This window comes from Myotis myotis, unplaced genomic scaffold (assembly GCF_014108235.1).
Source record: "Myotis myotis isolate mMyoMyo1 unplaced genomic scaffold, mMyoMyo1.p scaffold_m19_p_4, whole genome shotgun sequence".
Classification (NCBI taxonomy): Eukaryota; Metazoa; Chordata; class Mammalia; order Chiroptera; family Vespertilionidae; genus Myotis; species Myotis myotis.
Window position 1 is genome coordinate 90,894,689 of NW_023416346.1, and position 27,954 is coordinate 90,922,642.

The 27,954-nt window shown below is 39.2% G+C and overlaps 1 protein-coding gene across 3 annotated transcripts in view; it reads right to left on the reverse strand.

Moving 5' to 3' along the window:
- The window catches only part of ZDHHC15 (zinc finger DHHC-type palmitoyltransferase 15), a 414,649-nt gene that overhangs the window by 209,130 nt on the left and 177,565 nt on the right, over window positions 1–27,954 (reverse strand). For all 3 annotated transcript variants that reach the window (XM_036304662.1, XM_036304664.1, XM_036304665.1), the window contains exons 5-9: window positions 18,455–18,524; window positions 16,488–16,520; window positions 15,097–15,217; window positions 10,410–10,542; window positions 8,686–8,812 (exon numbers count right to left, since the gene is read on the reverse strand). In XM_036304662.1, the coding sequence (XP_036160555.1) occupies window positions 8,686–8,812; window positions 10,410–10,542; window positions 15,097–15,217; window positions 16,488–16,520; window positions 18,455–18,524 (484 nt within the window). The remainder of the gene's footprint in view (window positions 1–8,685; window positions 8,813–10,409; window positions 10,543–15,096; window positions 15,218–16,487; window positions 16,521–18,454; window positions 18,525–27,954) is intronic.

A 27,954-nucleotide genomic window follows, 5' to 3' on the forward strand; every position in this document is an offset into this window, starting at 1 on the left:
ACGTGTACCTAATATTAGGAACCCAGCCTGTGCCATGATGACAAAGAGACCCCACTGGCATGTGGCAAAAATAAGAGTTTCCTAGAGTGTGTCAGGAGTCAGAGTCCCACTGTGTCCATGTCAAGAATCGAGTATTGGTGTCTCTGTTGATTGGTCCACCTCACGCTGAGAATCAGAGTCCCTGTGTGCGCATGCACTGGAAATTGGAGTCACTGGCTCTTAGTGTGCATGCACTGGGAATCAGGGATCCCAGGCTCACATGATGAGAAACAGAGTCAAGTCACTGGTGCTCAGTGCTGCTTCTCATGCAGAGAATCAGGGTTCCCGGTCTGCTTGGGGTACCAGGTTGCTCAGCTGTTCTGTGTCAGCAGGAGGTCCACTCCTGCACTGTGGAAAACAGACTTCCATCTGCGCTTGCCAAGAAACAAAGTCAGGTGTCACTGCTGCTCTAGGTAGGTATGGGGTCTGGCCACGAGAGTGCACTCTGCTGGAAACAGATTCCAGGCTCAAATTCAGGCAGTCAAGCTGGAGCCATCTTGTGTGGGTGTGAGGTCTGGTCACGAGATTGTGCTCTGTGGGAAACAGATTTCCAGTGTCCGCGTGCCCAGGCTCAATTTCAGGCAGTGGAGCTGGAGTCACCCTGTGTGGGCATGGGGTCTGGTTGCATGATTGCGCTCAGTGGGAAACAGATTCCCAGTGTCCATGTCTCAGGCTCAAATTCAGGCAGAGGAGCTGGAGCCTCCCTGTGTGGGCAGGAGACCTGCTTGTGGAGGGCATGTTCAGCAGTTTATATGGTGCTGCAGCAAGCCTGTGGGGAGGAGGATGGTTCTGTGACTCACAGAAATCTGCAGCTGGGATATCTGGATTCTTGGTGTCTGTGGATCTTTAGCTGTGGTCACAGGTCTTTGTCCCTAGTGGCTAGAGCAGTGATGGCGAACCTATGACATGCGTGTCAGAGGTGACACGTGAACTCATTTTTTTGGTTGATTTTTCTTTGTTAAATGACATTTAAATATATAAAATAAATATCAAAAATATAAGTGTTTTACTATAGTTGCAAATATCAAAAACTTTCTATATGTGACATGGCACCAGAGTTAAGTTAGGGTTTTTCAAAATGCTGACACGCTGAGCTCAAAAGGTTCGCCATCACTGGGCTAGAGGGTCTCAGTTTGCGTCTGAGTCCAGATTGGGTGGTGGTGAGGCTAGGATCCTAGTTCTGTTTTTCAAGATGGTGTGGTCTCTGTGCCTGTGCTGACCACCCCTGGAGTGTCCACGGTGTCAGCAGGGTTTCACCATCTAAGAATGCCCGGTTTGGCAGCCCCTTGGAAGACCTGCAGGATCTAACTGTTCCTAGCTCACACACACACACACACACACACACACACACACACACACACACACCACATCCACACACTCCTCTATCACTCCTTCACTCTCTCACACACTGTCCCTCCCTACCTTCTTGCCGGTCGCCATCTTTTTACCCCCTCTGATCCTTATTATTTCTTCTGAGGTTTTTTTGTTACTCCTTTTCTAATTATTTAAGTGGTAGTGTTAGATAAATTATTACAAGTTTGTTTTTGTTTTTTGAGGCAAGTTTGTAGTGCTATGAATTTTCACTGAATTTGGATTGTTGTGTTTTCATTGTCATTCGTTTCCAGAATATTTTTAATTTCTTCTTTTATCTCTTTGGTAACTCATTGTTTATTAGCATGCTATTTAGCCTCCATGTGTTTGATTGCTTTTGAGTATTTTTATTGTAGTTTATTTCTAATTTTATGCCATTGTGATCAGAGAAGATGCTCGATATGATTTCAATCTTCTTGAATTTGTAGAGACTTAGCCTGTGTCCAAACATGTAATCTATGTTTGAAAATGTCCCATGTGCACTTAAGAAGAATGTATATTCCATAACTTTGGGGTGAAATGTTCTGAAGATGTCAATTATTTCCATATGATCGACTGTGCCATTTATGATTGCTGTTTCCTTTTGATGTTTTATCCAGAAGATTTATCCAGTGATGTTAATGTAATATTAAAGTCCCCTACTATGAGTGTATTGCAGTAGACCTCTTCCTTGATATCTTCCAGAAGTTTGCGTGCGTGTGTGTGTGTGTTTGAATGATCCAGTATTGGGTGCATGTATGTTTATCAGAGTTATATCCTCTTGTTTTATCAGTTCCTTTAGTATTATGAAGAGGCCTTCCCTATATCTTATTATGGTCTTCACTTTGAGGCCTACTAATTCAGATAAAAGTATTGCTGCTCCAGGTTTTTTTTTCCATTTCCATTTGCCTGAAGAATTTTCTTCACCCCTTCACTCTCAGTCTGTGTGAGTCCTTTGTTCAGAGGTGGGTCTCTTGTAGAAAGCATATATATGGATCATGTTTTGTTATCCATTCATCTACCTTATGTCTTTTTAAAAATATATTTTATTAATTTTTACAGAGAAGGGAGAGGGACAGAGAATCAGAAATCGATGAGAGAGAAACATCGATCAGCTGCCTCCTGCACAGCCCCCACTGGGGATGTGCCTGCAACCACACTACATGCCCTTGACCGGACTCGAACCTAGGACCCCTCAGTCCACAGGCCAACGCTCTATCCACTGAGCCAAATCGGTCATGGCTTGATTGGAGTATTTAATCCATTTACACTTAAGGTTATTATTGAGATTTACTTGTTTCTTGCCATTTTGTTCTTTATGCCTGTGTTCCTTCTATCCTTTGTATTTCTTTGTTATACAACAGTCCCTTTAACATTCTTTGTTTGTGAAGCTCCTGATTTCACCTTCAATTTTGAATGATAGCTTTGGTGGATATATTTTGGGGATTAGTCCCTTGCTTTTCACTATTTTGTATACTCCATGCCATTCCCTTCTGGCATGATGTATTTCCATTGAGAAGTCAGCTGATAATCTAATGGAACATCCCTTGTAGGTAATTTCTTGTCTCTCACTTGCAGCCTTTAAGATTCTTTGTCTTTTACGTTTGCCAATTTAATTATTATGTGTCTTGGTGTTGGTCTTTTTGAGTTCATCTTGATTAGTACTCTCTGTGCTTCTTAGACTTGTGTGACTGTTTTTCTTGCCCAAGTCATGGGAGTTTTCTGTCATTATTTCTTCAAACAGGTTTTCTACTCCTTGATCATCTTCTTCCCCCTCTGACACCCCTATTATGAGGATGTTGTATTGTTTCATGTTGTTGCAAAGCTTTTTTAGATTCTTCTCCTGCCTTTTATTTTTTCTACTGCTTCTCTGCTTGGGTGTTTTTTCTACCTTGTCTTCTAATTTGCTGAATTGGTCCCCAACTTCTTGTAGTCTACTGTTGAAACCTTCCATTGTGTTCTTTATTGCAACTATATCATTTTTCATTTCTTCTTGATTCTTATTCATCATGTATTTCTCCTTTGGCTCCTGGTAATTCTCATTGTGTTGCTTGTAATCCTCAGTCAGATGTTTGAGCATCCTTATAAACATTACTCTGAATTCCTTCTCTGACAAATTACTTGCCTCCGTTTCATTTAGTTCCTTTTCTGGTGATTTCCTCCTTTTCTTTCATTTGGGCATTGTTTCATTTCCTCCACATTTTTGCTATCACTTTGTATTTGTTTCTATGTCTTAGATCAAACTGCTATGCCACTCAGATTTTTGGGGGGTCATCCAACATAGTAGGTGTTTTGTGGGACCCAGTAGTGCAGTCTCTCAGATCTGATCTGGGTGTTCTAGGAAAGCCCACTACTTGAGTTATTTGGGGATCTCCTAATGTAGCTGGGACTTGAATGTTATTGTACCATTCATGGATGGAGTCTCCTCATAGATTGTCTGACTATGTGGTTCAGCCCAAAACTTGTTGTGCAAACTGTTGTGGATGTGCTCAGGTTCCCAGCTCCCAAAGCAAAGGTTGCTTGTAAGGTCCCACTGGTGTGTGACTCACTGTGCTGTCCCGAAACATGCTGCTGGAGTGGTATCTCTGGTACTCACTATGGGGTGCCCAAGCCCATGGTGGGGTGGTGCACGACTCTGCAAATCACTGAAGGGGATACTGGAGCCTGTAGCCAGGGTGGTGCGCCACTCTGCATTAGCCCACTGTGGAGGCCTTGGGGCCTTTAGCGGTGCTTAATTTCTTACTGGTCATGTTTCATGTCTTTGAAATTCTCACTCAGATCCTTGAAAGTCTCAAAAAGTCCCTTGAAGCTCTCATTGAGTCCCTTGAAGCTCTCATTAAGATCCTTGAGCAACCTCATCACCATTGTTTTGAACTCTAATAGTTTACTTGCCTCCATTTCATTTTTTCTTTTTCTGAAGATTTCTTCTGTTCTTTCGTCATATTTATTTTTCTCTGCACACTGGCTACTTCCCTGTGTTTGTTTCTATGTATTAGCTAGAGCTGCTATGTCTCCTGGAATTGGTAGAATGGCTTTGTGTAGTAGGTGCCCTGTAGGGCCCAGTAGCTCGATCTCCCCAGTCACCTGAGCTGGGCATTCTAGGTGTGCCCCTGTATAGGTTACGTGCATAGCCTTGTTGCAGTTGAACCTTCATTGCTGTTGGTTTCACTGGGAGGAGTTGATCTCCAGGCCAATTGGTTGTGAGACCAGCTGCATTTACAGTGGAAGAGCTGCTGTGTAGGAGACACCCCTATGGAGCAGGACCTGCTTCAGTGTGGCTTTGGTGCTCAGTGAGTCTGCCCCTTGAGTGTGCCACTTGTGGATGTATAGAGTTATAATCTGGTATGGTTTGAAGTTGTCCACCAGGTGCACTAACTCTGTGGCCTCCTGGAAAGTACAAAGTCAGCCACTTGCTGGGGACACCTAGAAGGAGCTACAGTGATCTACAGATAGCTGCTATTTGTATTGGGCTTAGAAGTGCTTAGGTGAGGCCAAGTTTGAAGCAAGGTACACTGTTGCTAGTGCCAGGTCTTGGGCCTCTTATGGACAGGTATAGGGCACACTCATGCCAGCTGCTGCCTGTTTGAGAGATTTTAGGAAATTTTGAGGCCTGATCTAGGATAGTCCTTTCCTATGGAAAAGCTACTACAAGCTACTTTGGTGGGGCTGTAAGTTGGATGGGGTGGGGTCTTAGGGAATCACCAATGTGGAGGGAACTGTGTGAGCCACACTGATGGAAACTCAGATATGGCTGCCAGTCAGCTCTGTGATGGGGGAGGTCCCAGCACAGGAACAATGATCCCCGTGAGTACCCCCATCTTGGAAAAAGCTGTCCCTTAGTTTCTGCCCAATACCAGACAATAAAGTTCCTCTTCATATGTCCCTGGTTCCCCTAATGTTGCCACTCAGCACTGGAGATCAGACAGAGTAGGACCCTGTAAGTGCATGCACTGGCACTTTAAGAGGAACTGCCTAGGACTCCAGCAGCCACCTTGTCACTCAGCCATAATCCCCAATGGTTTTTACAGCCTGAAGTTATGGGGACTTCTCTTTCCAGCTCTGAAACCCTGGGCTGGGTGTCTGCTGTGGGGCTTACACCCCTTACTTCTCATGGGAGGCCTCTGAACTGGATATATCACTCCTGATTTTAAAAATCACCACAGGTGGGTATCTGATCAGCCCATTCCATGCCTCCAACCCTCCTATCAGACTTGATGTGCTTTGTTCTTTACTTCTCTAGTTGTAGAACTTCCATTCATCCAGATTTCAGGCAGTTCTGAATGATGGTTGTTCTTCATTTTAGTTGTAATTTTGCTGTGGTTGTGGGAGGTGCTAGTACCAGCATTTACATATACTGTAATCTTGCTTCTCTGATTTATTTTTTTAAGTATATTTTATTGATTTTTTTTTTTTTACAGAGAGGAAGGGAGAGGGATAGAGAATTAGAAACATCAATGAGAGAGAAACATCGATCAGCTGCCTCCTGCACACTCCCCAATGGGGATGTGCCCTCAAGCAAGGTACATGACCTTGACCAGAATCGAACCTGGGACCCTTCAGTCTGCAGACCGACGCTCTATCCACTATGCCAAACAGGTTAGGGCTCTGGTTTATTCTTTATTCCAGATATTGCAGTCTTCATTTCTGACTTATTTTTAATCGTTTATTATGGTTTTTAAATATATTTCCTTTCTCTATGTTCATATTTTCAATGAGATAATTTATTCTTAGCCTTAGTTCCTTAAATATCCTTATAACCCATATTTTAAACTCTGTATCTGATAAATTGCTTGCCACCATTTCATTTAGTTTTTTTCCTGAAGATTTCTCCTGCTCTTGCATTTGGGATTAGTTTGTTTCTCCTCATTTTGGATCCCTCTCTGGGTTTCTTTCTATGTATGAGGTAGATTTGATACATCTCCCAGTCTTGGCAGAGTGATCTTCTGTAGTATGTGCCCTGTGGACCCCAGTGGTGTAGTCTCCTTGGTCACTTGAGTCAGGTACTCCTGGGGTATCTTTTGTGTGTGTTGTGTGTGCCCTCCTATTGTTGTTGAGCCCTGAGTACTGTTGGCCTATCCTAATGTAGTTGGGACTTGAATGTTATTGTACAGTTCATGGATGGAGTCTCCTCATAGATTGTATGACTACGTGGTTCAGCCCCAAACTTGTCGTGCAAGCTGTTGTGGATGTGTCCGGGTTCTGGAAATCACCAGAAATGGAACTAAATGAAATGGAGGCAAGTAATTTGTCAGAGAAGGAATTCAGAGTAATGGTTATAAGGATGCTCAAACATCTGACTGAGAATTACAAGCAACACAATGAGAATTATAAGGAGCTGAAGGAGAAATACATGATGAATAAGAATCAAGAAGAAATGAAGAATGATATAGCTGCAATAATAGGTGTGGTTGACCCTCAGGCTGACTAGCTATGAGGCTTGGCCAGCATCACAGTGTATGAGCTGTTGTGTGTGGGCTGACCCCACACAGCAGGGTTTACCCCATTGGTGCTCTAGTAACTGCTGAGACCACCCTTTGGGTATCCTGTTTGTGAAGACAATTTGGTGATGTTCTTTTGTGATCTGAACCTGGTCACTGGGTATGTTTGCTCTGTGGCTTCTTTTGAGGGGCTCTGGTGCAAGCCCAGTTCAGCCTCTACCTGTGCACGCCCTAGGGCCACCTGTTAGAAACTACAAAGTGATGCTTGATTGGAAGTTGCCTATACTGTGCCCAGAGTCACATGAGAGATGCCACACTACTAACCTAGGCCAGCTGACACCAGTTGTAGGCCTTAGAACACTCAGCAAGAGGCACCAGTCACACAGAGGCCAGCTGTCACCTGCCTGGGGCTTGTGGAGCTTTGAGAGTTTTTAAGAAAGTCTTAAGGATGGACCATAGTCCTTTGCTTATAAGAAACAAGTGCTGAAAGAGATTTGGATGGTGCTGGAGTTGGATGGGGTGGGGTCCCAAGGAGTCACTAGGTTGGACCAGGGGTATTCACTAGGTTAATGCAGATTCTGATTTGGTGCCTGATTGCAACTGCAGGCAGTGTGGGGAGAGGGCTCAACAAAGGAACAATAGTGGCTGGCCTTCAAGCTCTTGCCTTGAAGCCACACAATTCAGTTTATCCCCATAGGTCCCTGGTACATTTTGAGCTGCTATCTCTTTGCTCAAGCTTAGGATGAGTTTTTGTGATTGAGTGAGTCTGACTCAGGCCCTTTAAGAAGATGCCTGGGTCTATAGCAACCCTCCATCTCACCCAGACAGAATCCCCACTGATTTTCACAGCCAGACATTGTGGGGACTCCACTTCTCAACACTTGTGTACTGAGCCAGGGTTCACAGTGTGGGTCTGAGACCTACTGCTCCTCAGGGGGAACCTCCACAACTGAGATACCCCTCCCAATTCTTTCTTTTTTTTGCCTCCCAATTCTTTACATGGTTGTGGGATCAGCCTGTTTCCAGTCTTCACCCCTCCTACCAGTCTTGATGTGGCTTTTTCTTTGTATTCTTATTTACAGAAGTTCCATTCAACTAGTTTTCAGATTATCTCCAGGGTGATTTTTCTATAATTTAGTTGTAATTTTGATGTAGTCATGGGAGGAGAATAGCACAGCATTTACTTACTGTTCTATATTGACTAGAAGTCCTATTTGTATATATTTTCATTTTTCAGATTTATTTTTAAATGTCAGCTTTAAAATAAATATTATAGTGCTCTATAATAAATAAAAATGTGTTTCTTCACTATTCAGGTTGCTTTCAAGTTAACACAAGTGAATCATATCTCACTGAAATATTACAGTGTACATACCATTTTGAATTCTACATTTTTTCACTTAAAATATAATAAGCATTTTCCCTTATTGTGACGTAGTCTTTATAACCATTACTATATTTTTTTTCTCATATTGCCAGGCTTTAAGTTGTATCCTAATTATTGCTGTGACTAACATTTTTGTATCTAGTTTGTCTCTGTCTTTATAATAGATTCTCAGAAATGGAATTATTAGGACAATGGCTTTGTAGAGTCTTAGGATTTTTAAGTACATATTACCAAATTCATTTATAAAAGAATGGTACCAGTTTACACTCTCACAAAAAGAAAATGGCATGAAAATGCCTATTTTATCATACCCTTACCTCATGATTTGTCTTTGCTAACTTAGAAATAAAAAACTTAGGGAATAAAATTTTATATTGAACTGATACCTGCTGTATTTTACAATAAAAATTGAATCTGTTACTTCAAGGTATGGTCCAGCATCAACTTATTTCAGTGGTAATAATTACCTACCTGGACCCAATAGGTATTAACCAGAACTTCTTGTTGTCTCCAAACACCTGCTGGATATTTTTGATGAAGCCAAGGTTGAACCCATTTTTCTTTGGACCACTTATAAACACTGGAGTACAGAAGGCCTCTGGGGCATTTAGGGGAGTTGAATAAAAGAGGAAGAAGACAAAAGGAAAAAAAATTTCAGGAAAAGTCATGATTTTACAGTTCTCCATCAATGAGACTTGGTTTTATGATACCTTTCTGCTGTGGTAGCATAGGCCTTTCATTCTTATTTACTTAGTAAAAACTATTTTAACCACTTAACACAAAGTAAGTTTGTTATTAAACACAAAGAATTGGTACTCTCTTTTATTTAAAAAAAGGCAGAAAAAAATGAATAATGGTAGAAAAATTAAGTAGCCATGAGCATAATATATTTTGTCGTGCTGCATGTAAGGAGTGAAATAATAGATTTAACAGCACTTTATTTAAATTTTATTGGCAACAACAGCCAAACAATCTCCATCTTTAGAACTGGGACCAAAGCAATAACATAAAGAGATAGTAATAACATTGATTTGGTTTTGAAACATTTCAGAAATGAAGATGTTCACACTGAAGCACACAATGTAAGCTGAATTTTACTCCAGAAAAAAAATGTGAATGGGTAAACTATAATCAGACTTAAAGGCTAAGAGAAATTTAACCATATTAGTGTGTATTATATTTAAACACATTTATTCCATTAAACAAATACTTTTACTGATGGGCTCTGACTGCATCTGGTCATTTCCTATTTGTTCTTTGTTTTCAGACTCTTTTAACATGAAGCTTTTAATTCTTTTCTAATTTGCAGCATGTCTAAGCCAAAACTGCTAATCTACCACCCTAGCAACTAAGTGCTACATATATATTTGGTTTGGAAAATGAGTGCAAATACCTTCTTTCCTGTTAGTGTAATTAACAAATGAGTTTAAAAAGTATAATTGACTTTGTACTAAACTTTCTTCAAATCTATTTTAGCTAACCATTCAACATTTTGACACTTTCTCTTCACTTGTCATGAATTGATTTGCATACAATGTAAATATTTCTCTCACCATAGATAAAAAAAAATCGTTGCACTGGAATCAATCAGAAATATAGTTCTCCAAACAACAAACCAGAGTATAGAATAATAGACAGAAAAAAGTTAATTTACTATATTCATTTTCTAGAAACTCACTTGTTCAATGTGTTCATCTCACACACACAGTCCCTACACAGCTCCTTGATGATTGTAGATATTCAAATTTTTTTATTTTTGGCTTGAGTTCTTTCTTAGGACTCTACTTTTGTATGTGCTCATTAAGTTATATTCTTCTATTTTTATTGACTTTTACCTCCAACTTCTGGTATTCCCTTCTGTACTGATTCTTTCCTTCATTTCCTCATGTGAACACTTATAAAAAATTCAAGCTGTAAATTGAGAGAGCTATTACCCAAAATAAACTATAAAGAACAATGGTCATTTTTGGTTTTGTGTGAGGTTTCTTTCACTAATGTTCTCTTCCCTATGTAAGCTTCATTCACCATGGCTCTCCTGTTTGGTAAAACTTGTTTGCATTTATCTCAACAGGGGGAAATGAATGTCACTGAAGTTAAAATGCTTCACTGGAAGTTTTTCTCTTTCTTGGGAATAATCCACAGGTCACTGTGATATACATTAATACTTTTTTTGTAATCTTAATATCCCGTCTTACCTAAGGTGGTTTTGTTTCTGCTGACAAGCCAACAATGGTAACCAAAGAGAATCACAAGGCTGACAAAAAACATGCAGGCCACAAATAGGAGAAAAAGGACATGGAACTTAGAGCGAACACTGGGTAATTCCCCCTAGAAAAGAAATAATAAACAGAAACGAAAAATTAAAGTTGTAAGGCTTGGTTAGTTTTTCTATAAAGATTAGTAATTTTTCTTATGTTTAAAATGTCTAGCTGTAATTAAAAAGTAGATTTTGTAAAATTTGTAAAAAAATTTTTTTCTTTTGATGACCATGCCTCTTATAGATATGCTTTCAGCTTACAAAGCCTAACATGGATTCTTACTTAAGTGCAGGTCACTCTAAAATATAGCATATAATGTACCAATTAGAAAAAGATAATTTTTAAAGAGTATACTTAGTCCTTAATTGGTATGCAATGTATTAGTTTTAAAATTAGTTTCTAAATCATGAATCACTAACTAGAGGTAATTTTGAGATCATATGGTTCATCCTCTTATCTCAAGGTGGGTTACTCTGGAATACTTTATATGTCATATTTTCTTGGGTGCATATGTGTGTTTAAAAATGTCATTATGATATATGTAGGAAGTTAAAACACATAGGTAGAATTTTTAAAATGTTCTGCTCATAAGTCATGAACTGATTTTAAAGCTACTACAAATTTTGTCTGGTTGTACGTGTTTGTTTGTTTTTTATAGCTGAAGTACAATGTGCTGATATATTACATTCTGTAAAATTACTGTTTAGACTGTAAAATTAAGCAGATTTGAGAGGATAATTTAAAAGCAGGTAGGTAAATATTTTTCTAGTTAGCTGGGACATCTTATCCTCCATGTGGCACCAGTTTTTTAAAAATATGCAGCCCTAAACCAAAATGAATTTTTTAAAGTTCTATAGCATGCACAGCTCATAACATTTTGTCTTCTATAGATAATCTTAGAAAAAATTTCAATTTTTGAGTGAGCAGTTGTGGTAATGACTTTCCTTTATCCCTTCCTTTTCTTGCTGATCATTGTTTTGGCTTGATGAATTATTTTGAAATATTTACAAATGATCTCAAGTGATAAAGTTAAAGCTAATTCTCAAAGTGGACCTTACATTAGGATCTGGTTCTACTCTAGCTTAGAAGAAGAAAGTTAAGGCTGGGGAAAACTTGGCAAATTTAGATAGTACCAATTTACTTCTTCTCTTAGAGGAGATTTTTATTCATTTTGATGTGAAGAAATATTGGAAATCTTCCTGCGTGTGTTTGAAGGCTAAAGATAAGGGGAAGTAAGCCAGTGAGATGCTTCCATATGAGAGGTGGGCTGGGCGAAAATGGCATAAAATTTGCTCCCTTTTGAAATGATTCTTCTTGGCCTAAGCATCCAAACTGAATTTGATTGTTTTTTGTTTGTTTTGTTTTGAATTTATAGGAAACAAATATATCAGTTTGTAGGGGTTTTTACCTGGCTGGGTTTTAATTTCACATCTCTACTTTTTGAATATGTTTTTTAAAGCTTTTAAAACTCATTTATTTTCATTCTTACCTTTTATGTTTAAATGGGAAATAAATAACTGTGCAAGAGGGAGTGATATAAAGTCAGTTCACACCCTGGATAGCATAGCTGAAAATCTTTCCCTGCTCTAAGTACTCTTACAGGACTCTCTTGTGTCTTCCAAATCCTATCTACTGTATTGTCTCTTGATAAAATACTTAATACTTAACTTTTTTTTGTTAGAAGATGATGGCCCTATGTTCAAAATTAACTTCTCAGAAGATAACCAAGCTAAATTACTCAACCACCAGAAACATTTCAGGGGAATACTAGTGGAATAATACTTATTTTCTTGGTTCTAAAATAATTCATAGCCTCTACGAGGAGATTCATGGCCCAAAATGGGAGATGTGAGTCACTAATTTTTCCTAACAAAGCAGCTACTCTTTAAGTTAATATTAATGGGAGAGACAAATGTGATGGTCTTCTGAATTCTTCATTCTGAATGTGCTAGAGCTTTTCCACAGCAGGACTATAATGGACAGTACGACATGGTACCATGTTTAAGCTCAATAGGCTTTGAGTCAGATTCAATACTGATTTTGAAACTTGTAAACTGGATAATCCAGAACATGTCACCTAACCACTATGAGCCACAGTTTTATCATCTTTAAATGAGACTAACAATTCTTGCTTTGTCTACTTCACAAGGCTGTGGTGAGGATAAAATGACATACTAGATATAAAAGTTCTTTGAAAATAGTAAAGTACTATACAAATAGATGTTGCTGTTCTTAGGAGCACAGCTAGCTTTCTTGATACATAGCTTTTAAAATCAATGTCAGATAAGTTTTCAGGGTGGTATGGTGATTGTGGGGGGAAGAGGGGTGGATGGAGGCAAAAGAGGGTATAGAGGGGCTAAATGGTGATGGAAAAAATAAAATAAAGAAAAAATAATAAATGGCAGTGTTTACATTTCATTTTTAGGGAGACTCAATTTACACTGAGAAAGCCAACACTAGCCCACATCAAAGTGCTCTCTAGCTGGAGAAACTGCAAAGAATCATTTATTTGAATGTCTTTTTCATTATGAGGGCAAGACAAAATAAGTTTAATCGCCTCTCTCACATATGTCAGGCAGAAGCTAGTATATTGTAGAGAAGAAACAAGGGCATAGGAAAGGACAAGTATATGTTCATCCCTGATGTTGCTTGTGAATACTGACATATTTCTGGTGATTGATTCATGTCCAACTATTAACTTTCAAGAGTTAAAAAAAAAAAGCATATGGCACCTGGCTGACATTTTTTAATTTGATTATTGGCTGACTAGGAGGGCCAATTGCAAAATGTGTAAAATGTAACATTGTTTACTCAGTTAAACAGTAGCCTACTGTGTTAAGAGCCAAGTAAAGTCAGTAGTGAAGACCAAGGCTGACATTTTGCCTAATGAATTGGATGCAATTATTTTCTTTACTTTCAGGGTAGCAGCATAGTGTATGAATAAAATGCCAAGCATATCATAGAAACCTGAGCAATTGATAGGAGATCCTGTGTTGTGGAAAGGGACCAATGAAGAAATACCAAGATGGTGAAGCATTTTATATTTGGGGAAAATACAAAATTGATGAGAAAACTTCATTTCTGTTTATATTTTTGTATCTCTGAGTTGAAGAATTTTATATCCATTATATTATTTCCGAATATTAATATTATTAAATATCTGAATTGATTAAGCAAGTCGAAGGAGGAGTGGAAAGCACATATCACTATAATTTTCTACACTACTAGGGGTGAATCACTATTTAACAATTAAAATCTTCTCAGCTACCTAGAGTCTCACTGCTGTGCCTTTCTCTCCCCCCCCCAACCCCCCAGTTTATTATAATCCATATTCTGGTCATAGGATTCATGTTTTTTCCCTGCTGCTTTACCTCTCTGCTTGAGGTAAGATATTCTTGTTGTACAGGCTCTTGTGCAATTCCTAAAATAATAACTAGTAGCTCTGCCTACATCTGTCTTTTGTTATTAAGGTTCAGGTTGGACAATCCTCTTTATGGAATGTTATGATATCTTAGTAATTATACTAGAGTTGTATGGAGGTAATGTCTTCGGGAGTCCATTGGCATGAAACAAAACAAAATATTTCATTATATTGCTGCCAGAACCGGTACACATATGTAAACTGAAAATCTACATTCAATTATTTTGGAAATAGACGGGCTATGATGGATATCTTCAAGTAGAAGAAAGATGAAAGTAGGATTTCTTTAGATTTCATTATAATTATCAGAATCATATTTTGAAAGGCAGAGTACTTCCAACAACTGTTTCACTTGATTTTGTTAATGAGCCTATAAAGCAGCTAACAGAGCCAGTATTAGAATCCCAGTGTTTGTTATACAAAGTTCAAATAAGACTCCTCATTTCATTTTGGTAATATGTGAAGATAAGTTAATGTATCTTTCTTTCCCTGTAGGAATTTTGCAACTCTCCTTTGAACAAGGAATTATAAAGTATTTTTCTAACAATGAGGGAGTACTTTGTTACGCTTTTTCTTAGGAATCTAAGGATGTAGAATTTGTTTCAACATTTGTCAAGTCTATAATTGGTAACATGTGACTTTTTAAAGCTTGACAAGAGATGTACATTGTAAAGAATTAGTAAGAATCAAGAGGTTAGGTTCTAGAAGGCCTTAAAAATATTCTCATATATGACAGGAACTTTTTATTTATTTATTTTTAGTATATTTTATTGATTTTCTATAGAGAGGAAGGGAGAGGGATAGATAGTTAGAAACACTGATGGGAGAGAAACATCGATCAGCTGCCTCCTGCACACCCCCTACTGGGGATGTGCCCACAACCAAGGTACATGCCCTTGACTGGAATCGAACCTGGGACCTTTCAGTCCACAGGCCGACGCTCTATCCACTGAGCCAAACCAGTTAGGCCAACAGGAACTTTTTAAATAGGAATATTTAAATAACAGCTCCTGAATCTCAGAATATTCAACATGGGAAACTTGCTTTTGGTGCTTTCCCTTATGGTTATTTCCATATTAGTTATTTCAAAATGTATTAAAAAATAAGGCAAACAATGTCACAGACTGGAGTATGTGTGTGTTTGTGTGGGTTTGTTTTTTTTTTTGAGGGGGGGGGCAGGGAATTCAGGATTTTTTAACTTACTCTCCAGTATTTGATGAAATAGCTGAAGACCGTTGTAGCAATGTACAGGCAGTAGAGAACAGAATAACCTAAGAACTGAAGGAAGAATTTATAGTTGGAAAATCCAATGCAATTATTAACCCTAAAAAAAGAAAAGAAAAACTAATTTGAAATCAGGACCCATTTATTGAGAGCACACTGATACATAAGTGAATTAAGCAATGGAAGTATGTTGCTCCTACTGTTTCATTATGTGTTGTGTAGAAATTCAACAGAAATAAAATTCCCATAAGAGGAACAAACTAGAAAAGCAAGTTAACATCACACTTGTTATTCCTTTCATCCACAGGGACAGAGACACCTGGCCAATCTAATTGTTCTGAACTGGTTCCTGACACACCCAATCAAACCTAGATCTTGGATGCTGAAAACCTATTAAAATCTCAGCAGCTACATTTAGTACAGTGTGGCATGTTCTCTTTGTAGTTAGATGATTTCAGGCTGGTTCTCTAGATCAGACCGAAAATTTGGAGAATTGCTGATGCTAACAATTTACAGTATTTTAATTTGGTTATTGGCTGACTAGGAGGGCCAAAGGCAAAATGTGTAAAATGTAACATTGTTTACTCAGTTAAACAGTAGCCTACTTGTTAAGAGCCAAGTAAACATCAAGACAGCAAAAAAAAAAAAAACAACAAAAAACAAAAGCTGATTGTATAATGTCAAAAGGAAGAACTATTTGTGCTTTATTCCATTACTATGATTAACTGTTAAAGCTAATCAACAAGAGACCATTAGCTTTGTGACCCCAAGAATTCACCACCATACTTTTTATGGTATATTTATTTTTGCTTTAGAATGTTAAGCCCCCTGTCCCTCACACAAATAAGAGCTCAGTGAATAGCAGAAACAGGCATGTTACTGTGGGAAACTGTTTATTGCCTTCACTATCTGATAAGCATAGACAGAGAACCCCCCCCCCCCAAGGCTGGGTGCCTTTGAAGCCCTCCCAAAGGTCGGAGCTAGGCGCCACCTCTGTTTGTCCAGACAGTGATAGCTGAAACTACTCCCCCATTTATTACTATGTAAATCCTTGCTGATGGGCTAGTCTGCCTGTTGCAGGGGGTCACCTGCCTAGGGCTATGCTATAGGGGCATCCCAGATCAATAAAAGGTTGGAGTGGCCTGAGCACAGAGAGAAGTCCTTTGGGACTTGCCCGCCTGGTCCCCCAATATTGCAAAATTATCTCGTGTCTTTTTCTCTCATTTGCTGTGCGGCTCCTCTTTCAGATACCGAACCCTACTCCACACGAGTCGTGGAAGGAAACACTCAACATGTTACAACTGTGCTTACTAAAGTAGGCATATTAAGAGACTCTTTTTGGAGGAAAGAATAAAATAAAAGGGCCTTACCAAGGGCAGTGATGGTCCATTTTTAAAACACACCTAAAAAGGGAGCAAAATATAGTGTGATAAGTAGGGCTATGGAAAAGAAGCAAAATCTCATAATTTAAGTCAATTTCTCACCAGTATTTTTACATGGTACCAGTACACTCATTCCTATATTTCCACTATAGCTACACTAAGACTATTGTGTTCTCAGTTATTCCTTGTATTAGCCAAGCACAACAATGTATAGGATCATGCTGGCAACAAGTTGCATGCCTAAAAGTCCAATCTATAAAAGTGGTTGGGAAATCTAGGATATTGATACAGAGAATAGGTCTAGGATATTGCCCTTCATTTTGCTCAATATATAGTTAATTAAAACTACGGAAGAAACTATATGGCTACATCTGTGTTTGAATCAAGGGTAAGATAAATACAAGTGGAATAAGCACCCAAGAAGAAAGATATGAAGATGATACCTAATTAACATAAAAGTGTGGTTTTACAAAGTTGGAACAATTAGAGTAACAAAACAATGTAGTACTGAGTTATAATACAAAATGTAAAGAGAATGAAGCATCAGTGATGAGAGAGAATCATTGATCAGCTTCCTCCCTACTGGGGATTGAACCTGCAACCTGGGCATGTGCCCTGACCAGAATCAAATCATGACATCCTAGTATATAGGTCATGCTCAACCACTAAACCACACTGGCTGGGCAAGAGTAACTCGATAATTAAGAAATCTGACAAACACTACCTCACCCAGATGATCAAGACTAACATTACAATGATGTCATGTTTATATTATGTACCCTAGGTATGATATAATAAGCATGGTACTTTACCTCTATGGTTTTCCTCCCCAAAACACACTACCCAAGTCTAATCTAAAGAAAAATATCAGAAAATTTTCAGCTGAAATATATTCTACAAAATACCTGACAATCCTAAAAGCTGTTAAGGTTACATAAAAGAAAGTACATTCTGAGAAAGTATCACATCTAAGAGGAGCCTTAGGAGACATGGCAAATAAATGTAATATGGTGCCCTGAATGGAATCTTGGAACAGAAAAAGAACATTAAGGGAAATCTGAATAGAGTATGGATTTAAGTCCAAAATAATGTATAAATATTTGTATAAATAATGTATAAATCATTAATTGTAACAAATTTATCATATTAATATAAGTTGTTAATAATAGGGAAACTGTGTGAGACTTATGAGAATTATCTTTACAACTAGAGGTCTGGTGTATGACATTTGTGCAATGGGAAGGGGGGGGTCCCTTCAGCCTGGCCTGCGCCCTCTCACAGTCCGGGACCCCTCAGGGGATGTCCACCTGCCAGGCCCCAAGGGGTCCTTAGCACTGCCCTGCTTCTGACCACCATGGGGCAGCTCCTGCATTGACGGTCTGGCCCCTAGTGGTCAGTGCACATCATAGTAACTGGTCGTTCTGCCGTTTGGTCAATTTTCATATTAGCCTTTTATTATATAGAATAATTCTATTCATCTAAAACTGTTCTAAAATAAAATGTTTATTTATTATTGTTTTTTAATCCTCACCTGATGATATTTTCCCATTGATTTTTAGAGAGAGTGACAGGAGGTGGAGAGACAGAGAAAGAGAAACATCAATGTGAGAGAGACACATCAATTGGTTGCCTCCCAAGTTGAGCCTGCAACTGAGGTATGTGCCCTTTACCAGAATCAAACCTGGGACCCTTCTGTCTGCAAGCCAATGCTCTATTCACTGAGCCAAACTAGGTAGGGCTAAAATGTCTATTTTTTAAATGAGACTTTATTTTTCTTTCCTATCTTTAGAATAGTTTGAATTATCATCCCTATGAGTGTGTTTGGCATGTGCTCATTATAATTGAAAGGAAATGCTCTTATCTAGGAATGGTTACATGTTAAGATCAGTCACATTGTTGTCTTAGTAACCATCAATTGCAAAGCTTAGTCCAGGGAAAATATAGCTGTCACTTACATAGCACAGACAGAGCAGTGGTGGCAGCGATCTGGCTTGATCAAATGGCACTGGTCACAGAATCTTACAGCTATAGGAAAAATAAGATGGTTAGCACTGATTAGAGCTCAATGTGATATCATCTATCTTCCTAGCTTATCTGAATGGCTTGCTATATATATACATTGATTACAGGTAGTCAAACTCATTTCAAGTTATCAAGCAAAAGGCAAATTGCATAAGGAATTGTAGTATGTATGTTTTTTTCTCCTGTTGTATCAATCTTTTTTTTTCCAAATACAAACAAAAGTTCATTTAGAAAGTCACAGAAGTAAGAAAGGTGAGCCAGCTGGGGCTGCACGGGCTCAGGAAACAAGATACAGAGGCAAAAGAAGGTCCTTTGGAGATTAGGAGAGAGTGTGCACAAAGGTATGCACAGGGAAGAAAAGGGGGGATGGAGAGAGAGAGAGAGAGAGAAAGAGAGAGAGAGAGAGAGAGAGAGAGAGAGAGAGAGAGAGAGAGAGAAAGGGTGCCCTGGAGAAAGTAGGGGGTGGGGAAGGGCTCAAGCATACTTAAGAGAGAGAGAAAGTGTGCCCTATTGTATCAATCTTGAAAGTACCTTTTTGAGAATGAAGGTAAGGGGGGAAAGTTTTCATATCATAGGATTAGACACAATACCTAATCATAAGATGCTGTGTTACATGACAAACTATACTGTCAACTGTTTGAGTGATCTTGGGAAAATTATTTAGCCTCTGTTTACTTTGACTCTCGTATCTGAAAACTAGGATTCATATTTTATCTTCTGTTTTCAGACATTTTATTATTCTATGAGGTAGATAAAATTCCTAAAGCATAGAAAATATAGTGGTTCTTAGAATAACTATTTGGGAAATAGAAGAGACATTGTAGAAAAATAGTTCAAGTGACTATTTCATAGATAAAGGAAGTAAAGACCTGAGTCAAAACAAGTGAATTATACAAGGCCACACAATGAGTAAGTGGCAGGGCTGTGACCAGTACAAGTTTTCTGACCCCATAGTTTAGTGTTCCTTCACTCTGTAACTCCCATATCAAAATCATTTCCTCCTTTCCTCCTTCCTTTCTTATTTCCCTTAAATAAAAGGCATTTTCTTTTTAAACTTTTTTTTCAATTATAGTTAACATACCATATTATATTTGTTTCAGGTGTACACCATAGTTATCAGATATTTATATACCTTACAAAGGAATTAACTAGATAATTCTAGTACCTAGCTGAAACCATACATAGTTATTGCAATACTAGAGGCCTGGTGCATGACATTCATGCACTGGTAGGGGGGGGCCCTCAGCCCAGCCTGCACCCTCTCACAGCCCAGGGCAGCAAGCCTAAGCCTGCAGGCGGACAACACCCAAGGGGTCTTTAACGCTGCCACAGAGGCGGGAGAGGTGAGCCCAACTTCTGGCTGAGCTACGCTCCCCCTGCATTAGCGTCTGCCCCCTGGTGGTCAGTGCACATCATAGCAACCAGTTGTTCTGCCATTTGGTCTACTTGCATATTAGCCTTTTATTATATAGGATAATTGACTATATCCCATGTGATGTACTTAACAACCCCATGACTATTTTGTAACAGTGAATTTGCATGTTTTTTTCAATTTTTAAAATATATTTTTCTTGATTTCAGAGAGGAAGGGGGAGGGAAAGAGATGGAAACAAGTGAGAGGGAATCATTGATCGGCTGACTCCTGCATGCCCTCCACTGGGGATCGAGTCCACAACTCAGGCATGTGCCCTGACTGGAAATCAAACCATGACCTCCTGGTTCACAGGTCAACACACTGGCCTGGCACCAATTTGCACAACTTAATCCCTCCCCCTTCTTCTCCCATCACCCCAAACTACCTTTCTATCTGACAAACATCAAAATATAGTCTGTATCTATAAGTTTGTTTCTATTTTGTTTGTTTATTGTTTTTAGATTCCACATATAAATGAAATCATATGGTATTTGTCTTTCTTTGTCTGCCTTATTTCACTTAGCAGAATACCCTTTATATCCATCCATGTTGCTGCAAATGGTAAGATTTCATTTTTATGGCTGAGTTATATTCCATTATACAAATATACCATATATTCTTTATCCACTCATCTACTGATGGACATGTAGGTTGCTTCCATATCTTTGCTATCTATATATATAAAACCCTAATATGCAAATAGAATGGTAGAACAACCGAACAACTGAACAACCAGTCGCTATGATGTGTGCTGACCACCAGGGGGCATGCGCAGAACATGGCAGGCATTGGCAGCAGGCGGCAGAGCATGGAACATGATGGACATTGGCCACAGAGGGATGGTAGAGTAGGTGAATCGGGGCGCCAGACCAAGGTGGGGAGCCAGTCATCAGGGCAATCATCTAGTGGTTACTGAAAATTCTTTGCTCCCACATGCCGCAGCCCCGCCTGGTGCTCACACCTGCTGCTGGTGCCAGAGCCATCACTTGCACCTGCTGCAGGCACCTGGTGCTGGCCCTGATTTCTCGGCGCCACCAGTGGGTACGGGTGCGAGTGGCAGTTGCAGGCCCTGGTTGTTCTCAGGGCTTCTCCACCTCCCCCTGCTCCTGAGGGGTGATCGGGGCCAGCAGCCACCTCTCTCACCCGCTTCCAGCAATGGCCCTGCTTGAACCCACTGCTGGTGCCAGAGCTGCCACTCACAGCACTGCCAGCGCCGGCCCCACTTGCACCCGCTGCGAGCACTGCAGCCACTGCTCACACCTGCTGCTGGTGACTGGCGCCAGTGCCAATCACTTGACACCATCAGTGGGTGTGAGTGGTGGCTACCAGCCCCGATCGCCCCTGAGGCTTCTCCACCTCCCCTTGCTCTGAGGGGCAATTGGGGCAGCAGCTTCCACTTGCACCCGCTGCTGGCACCAGTCCTAATCGCTTTGTGCCATCAGCAGGTGGGAGTGGCAGCAATGGGAGCAAAGCTGCCAGCAGACAGGGGACCGGGGGCCGCAGTGAAAGGTGCCAGTTAGGGGCTTGGAAGATGGGCCAAGACCCATCCCTGTGCCCACCGCAGCCTTGTGGCCCACAGTTCCTTTCAAGGTGCATGAATTTGTGCACTTGGCCCCTAGGAGTAAATAATGCTGCAATAGACGTAAGGTTGCATATGTCTTTTCGAAAAGGCATTTTCTTTTCCTGCTCATTTTCTTTGTATTTATTGATAGAGTATGACTGTTTTTAATGACATTAAGTGTAACAATTAAAGTTATGAATAATTTGAGCTAATATAATAATTTCGTCAAAAGTGTACACTAAACACACACAACTGATTCAACATACTAGACTTCTAATTCAGCACAGTATGTGTTCATTTCCAATAATAGGTAGTGATCAAAGTTTGATACAATTAAGGCAAAGAAGAAGGGTACTTGCTTGTTTGACTCTTTCAGCATATTTTTTTTTCTTTATATATTTTATTTTATTTTATTTTTATTTATTTATTTTTTTTTATTGCTTAAAGTATTACAAAGGGTATTACATATGTGTCCATTTTATCCCCCCGCCCTAGACAGTCCCCTAGCCTCCCCTATCCCCCAATGTCTTATGTCCACTGGTTATGCTTCTATGCATGCATACAAGTCCTTTAGTTGATCTCTTACCCCCCTACCTCCTGCCCCGCAACCCTCCCCGGCCTTCCTGCTGCAGTTTGACAATCTGTTTGAGGCAGCTCTGCCTCTGTATCTATTATTGTTCAAAAGTTTATAATGGTCTCTATTATCCATGAATGAGTGAGATCATGTGGTATTTTTCCTTCATTGACTGGCTTATTTCACTTAGCATAATGCTCTCCAGTTCCATCCATGCTGTTGCAAATGGTAAGAGTTCCTTCCTTTTTAGAGCAGCATAGTATTCCATCGTGTAGATGTACCACAGTTTTCTAATCCATTCATCTACTGATGGGCACTTAGGCTGTTTCCAGATCTTAGCTATGGTGAATTGTGCTGCTATGAACATAGGGGTGCATATATCCTTTCTGGTTGGTGTTTCTGGTTTCTTGGGATATATTCCTAGAAGTGGGATCACAGGGTCAAATGGGAGTTCCATTTTCAGTTTTTTAAGGAAACTCCATACTGTCTTCCATAGTGGCTGCACCAGTCTGCATTCCCACCAGCAGTGCACAAGTGTTCCTTTTTCTCCACATCCTCTCCAGCACTTGTCGTTTGTTGATTTGTTGATGATAGCCAGTCTGACAGGTGTGAGATGGTACCTCATTGTTGTTTTGATTTGCATCTCTCGGATGATTAGTGACTTTGAGCATGTTTTCATATGTCTCTTGGCTTTCTGAATGTCCTTTTTTGAAAGGTGTCTATTTAGGTCCTTTGCCCATTTTTTGATTGGATTGTTTATCTTCCTTTTGTTAAGTTGTATGAGTTCCCTATAAATTTTGGAGATTAGGCCCTTATCGGATATGACATTGGCAAATATGTTTTCCCACACAGTGGGTTTTCTCGTTGTTTTGTTGATGGTTTCTTTTGCTGTGCAGAAGGTTTTTATTTTGATGTAGTCCCATTTGTTCATTTTCTCTTTCGTTTCAAGTGCCCTAGGAGCTGTATCAGTGAAGAAATTGCTTCGGCATATGTCTGAGATTTTGTTGCCTTTGGATTCTTCTAGAATTTTTATGGTTTCCTGTCGTACATTTAAGTCCTTTATCCATTTTGAGTTTATTTTTGTGTATGGTGTAAGTTGGTGGTCTAGTTTCATTTTCTTGCATATATCTGTCCAATTTTCCCAGCACCATTTATTGAAGAGACTATCTTGGCTCCATTGTATGTTCTTGCCTCCTTTGTCAAATATTAATTGAGCATATTGGTTCGGGCCGATTTCTGGGCTCTCTATTCTATTCCATTGATCTATATGCCTATTCTTGTGCCAGTACCAGGCAGTTTTGAGAACAGTGGCTTTGTAATACATCTTGATATCTGGTATTGAGATCCCACCTACTTTGGTCTTTTTCAGGATTGCTGCAGCTATTCGAGGTCTTTTTTTATTCCAGATGAATTTTTGGAGAGTTCGTTCTAGATCTCTGAAGTATGCCGTTGGTATTTTAATGGGAAGTGCGTTGAATTTATAGATTGCTTTGGGTAGTATGGACATTTTAATGATGTTGATTCTACCAATCCATGAACACGGTATGTTCTTCCATCTGTTTATGTCTTCCTCTATATCTTTTTTCAACGTCCTGTAGTTTTCTGAGTAGAGGTCTTTTACCTCTTTAGTTAAGTTTATTCCTAGGTAGCTTAATTTTTTTGGTGCGATGGTAAACGGGATTGTTTTTATAATCTCTCTTTCTGAAAGTTCACTATTGGTGTATAGAAATGCCTCGGATTTCTTGGGGTTAATTTTGTATCCTGCTACATTGCCAAATTCATGTATTAAGTCCAGTAGCTTTTTGATGGAGTCTCTAGGGTTTTGTATGTATAATATCATGTCGTCTGCAAATAAGGACAGTTTTACTTCCTCTTTTCCAATTTGGATGCCTTTTATTTCTTCTTCTTGCCGAATTGCAATGGCTAACACTTCCAGTACTATGTTGAACAGGAGTGGTGAGAGGGGGCATCCCTGTCTTGTTCCTGTTCTTAGGGGAAATGGTGTTAGTTTTTGTCCATTGAGTATGATGTTGGCTGTGGGCCTGTCATATATGGCTTTTATTATGTTGAGGTATGATCCTTCTACTCCCACCTTGCTGAGAGCTTTTATCAAAAATGGGTGTTGAATTTTGTCAAATGCTTTTTCTGCATCAATTGATATGACCATGTGTTTTTTTTCTTTCAATTTGTTTATGTGATGTATCACGTTTATTGATTTGCGGATATTGTACCATCCTTGCATCCCTGGGATAAATCCTACTTGGTCATGGTGTATGATCTTTCTGATGTACTGCTGGATCTGATTTGCTAAGATTTTGTTGAGGATTTTGGCATCTATGTTCATGAGGGATATTGGCCTGTAATTCTCTTTCATTGTGTTGTCTTTACCTGGTTTTGGTATTAGGGTGATGCTGGCTTCATAGAATGAGCTTGGAAGTGTTCCTTCCTCTTGAATTTTTTGTAGTAGTCTGAGGAGGATAGGTTTTAGTTCTTCCTTGAATGTTTGGTAAAACTCCCCTGTGAAGCCGTCTGGTCCTGGGCTTTTGTTTGCTGGAAGCTTTTTGATGACTGCTTCAATTTCTTCCATAGTTATTGGCCTGTTGAGATTTTTAGATTCTTCCTGATTGAGTTTTGGAATGTTGTATTTTTCTAGGAATTTGTCCATTTCCTCTAGGTTGTCTAGTTTGTTGGAGTAGAGCTGTCCATAGTATTTTTTAACAATCATTTGTATTTCTGTGGGGTCTGTTGTTATTTCGCCTCTATCGTTTCTGATTTTGTTTATTTGGGTCCTCTCTCTTTGCTTCTTGGTGAGTCTGGCTAGAGGTTTGTCAATCTTGTTTATCCTTTCAAAGAACCAGCTCTTGGTTTCATTGATTTTCTGTATTGTTTTTTTGGTCTCTATGTCATTTATTTCTGCTCTAATCTTTATTATCTCCTTCCTTCTGCTCACTCTGGGGTTTTCTTGTTGCTCTCTTTCTAATTCTTTGAGTTGTAGAGTTAGATGATTTACTACCATTTTTTCTTGTTTGTTGAGATAGGCCTGTAGAGCTATAAACTTCCCTCTCAGGACTGCTTTCATTGTGTCCCATAGGTTTTGGATTGTTGTGTTTTCATTGTCATTAGTTTCCAGGATGTTTCGAATTTCTTCTTTGATTTCATTGGTAACCCAATCAATATTTAATAGCATGCTATTCAGCTTCCAGGTGTTTGAGTATTTTGGGTTGTTTTTATTGTAGTTTATTTCTAATATTATGCCATCGTGGTCTGCGAAGACGCTTTTTATGATTTCAATTTTCTTGAATTTGGGGATACTTTGCTTGTGACCCAATATATGGTCTATTTTTGAATATGTCCTATGAGCATTTGAGTAGAATGTATATTCCCTGGCTTTCGGGTGAAGTGTTCTGAAGATGTCTATTAAGTCCATCTGATCTAGTGAGTCATTTAGGATTGCTGTATCTTTGCTGATTATTTGTCTAGAGGACTTATCCAGTGCTGTCAGTGGTGTATTAAAGTCCCCAACTATGATTGTATTGTTGTCGATGTCTCCTTTGATATCTTCCAGGAGTTTTTTTATGAATTTGGGTGCTCCTGCATTGGGTGCATATATGTTTACCAGGATTATATCTTCTTGTTGTATTGATCCCTTTAGTATTATGAAGTGGCCTTCCTTATCTCTTGTTATGGCCTTCACTTTGAGGTCTATTTTGTCCGATATAAGTATTGCTACCCCGGCTTTCTTTTCCTTTCCATTTGCCTGAAAGATATTTTTCCATCCTTTCACTTTCAGTCTGTGTGAGTCCCTTCTAATGAGGTGGGTTTCTTGTAGACAGCAGATGTATGGGTCATGTTTTTTTATCCATTCAGCCACTCGATGTCTTTTGTTTGGAGCATTTAGTCCGTTTACGTTTAAAGTTATTATTGAAAGGTACTTGTTTGTAGGCATTTCTGTTTTTGTGTGGCTGTTTTCTTTCTGAGCTTTTTATTTCTTATTTTTATACCAGTCCCTTTAGCATTCCTTGCATTGCTGGCTTGGTGGTGATAAACTCCCTTAGCCTTTTTTTGTCTGTGAAGCTTCTTATTTCCCCTTCAAGTTTGAATGATAGCCTTGCTGGATAGAGTATTCTTGGATTCAGTCCTTTGCTTTGCATCACTTTGTAAATTTCCGTCCATTCTTTTCTGGCCTGATGTGTTTCTGTTGAGAAATCATTTGACAATCTAATGGGAGATCCCTTGTATGTAACTTTCCGTCTCTCTCTTGCAGCCTGTAAGATTCTCTCTTTGTCCTGAACATTTGCCATGGTAATTATGATGTGTCTTGGTGTGGGTCTTTTCGGGTTCACCTTGTTTGGGACTCTCTGGGCTTGTGTGACTTTTTTCTTCCCCACCTCAGGGAAGTTTTCTGATATTATTTCTTCTAATAGGTTTTCTAATCCTTGGTCATCCTTCTGTTGTTCTGGTACCCCTATTATTCGTACGTTGTTTCGTTTCATGTTGTCCCAAAGCTCCCTTAGGCTCTCCTCCTGTCTTTTCATTTTTTTCTCCAATTGCAGTACGTTTTGGGTGTGTTTTGCTTCCTTGTCTTCTAAATCACTAATTCGGTCCTCCGCTTCTCCTAGTCTACTGTTGATACTTTCAATGGAGTTTTTCATTGCAGCTATATCACTCTTCATATCTTCTTGGGTCTTACTTAAGTTGTTGATTTTTTCATCTGTTTCTTCTAGCTTCTTCCATATGTTATCGATTTTTTCATCTGTTTCTTATAGCTTCTTCCATATGTTATCGATTTTTTCATCTGTTTCTTCTTGCTTCTTGCTGAGGTTGTCGATTTTTTCCTCCATCCGGTTTATGCACTCTAAGGTCCTACCCTTATTCTGAATTCTTTTTCTGTCATGTTGCATGCCTCTGTATTACTTAGCTGCTTTTCTGGAGAGTCGTCCTTCTCTTTCCTTTGGGGGTTTCTTTGTCTACCCATGTTTGATCTCACTGACATATCTAGACGTTGAGTCGTTCAGTGGCTGCTCCCTTGGTGGCAGTGACTCCTTGGTCTGCAGTTCCTCTTCGGGCGGTTGCGGTAGCAGCTGCTCTTCAGTTGGCAGCAACTCCTCTGGTGGGTGCTGTTCACAGCTGTGGTGGCTCTTCTGGCTGGTGGGGCGAGGTTTCATTTACAGCTGCTGTTCCTCAGCAGAGGGTGTGGTGCTCAGGAGGTTGCTGTTGCTTGGATCTGCTGTGTTGATTTAAAGGCACAAAATACAACACAACAAGGCACCACGTACCAGGCACTATACACAAATATATTCACGATATTAATAACCCCAAATAAAGGTGACCACCTGAATTAAGAGAATTAGGGGATAAGGAAGAAGGAAGAGAAAAAGAGAAAAGAGAAAAAAGAAAAGAAAATTAGGGACCAAAAAAAGGAGTGCAAAAATGAAATTGGGAAAAAGGAGGGGGGGAAGTAAAAGCGAGAAAAGAAAGGAAAAGAAAAAAAAAGAGCGAAAAGAGAGAATGAAGTGGAAGAGGGGAAGAGACTTTTTATATGAGGAGAATACTCCTATAGAACAGCCATTAATCCCAACAAATTCCAGCAACAGCTCCCTGGAGATCAATGCAAACTAGAAACAACCAATAATATAACGATGAAAATAGAATGGAGAACACTAATCCCAAAATAAAATAAAGAGAAAATAAAATGGCACTTTAAAAAAAAATGGTAAAATGGTAGCAGTAATAATACTGGTTAAAAATAAGAAGGTAGTAATTAAAAGGGTAAAATCAGGTGATGGAAAAAAGAAGAAAAAAAAAAGAAGAAGAGGAAAAGAAAAAAAAAGAAAAAAAAAGAAAAAAAATTGGTTTCTTAGTTAAAAGGTGAAAAAAGAAAAAA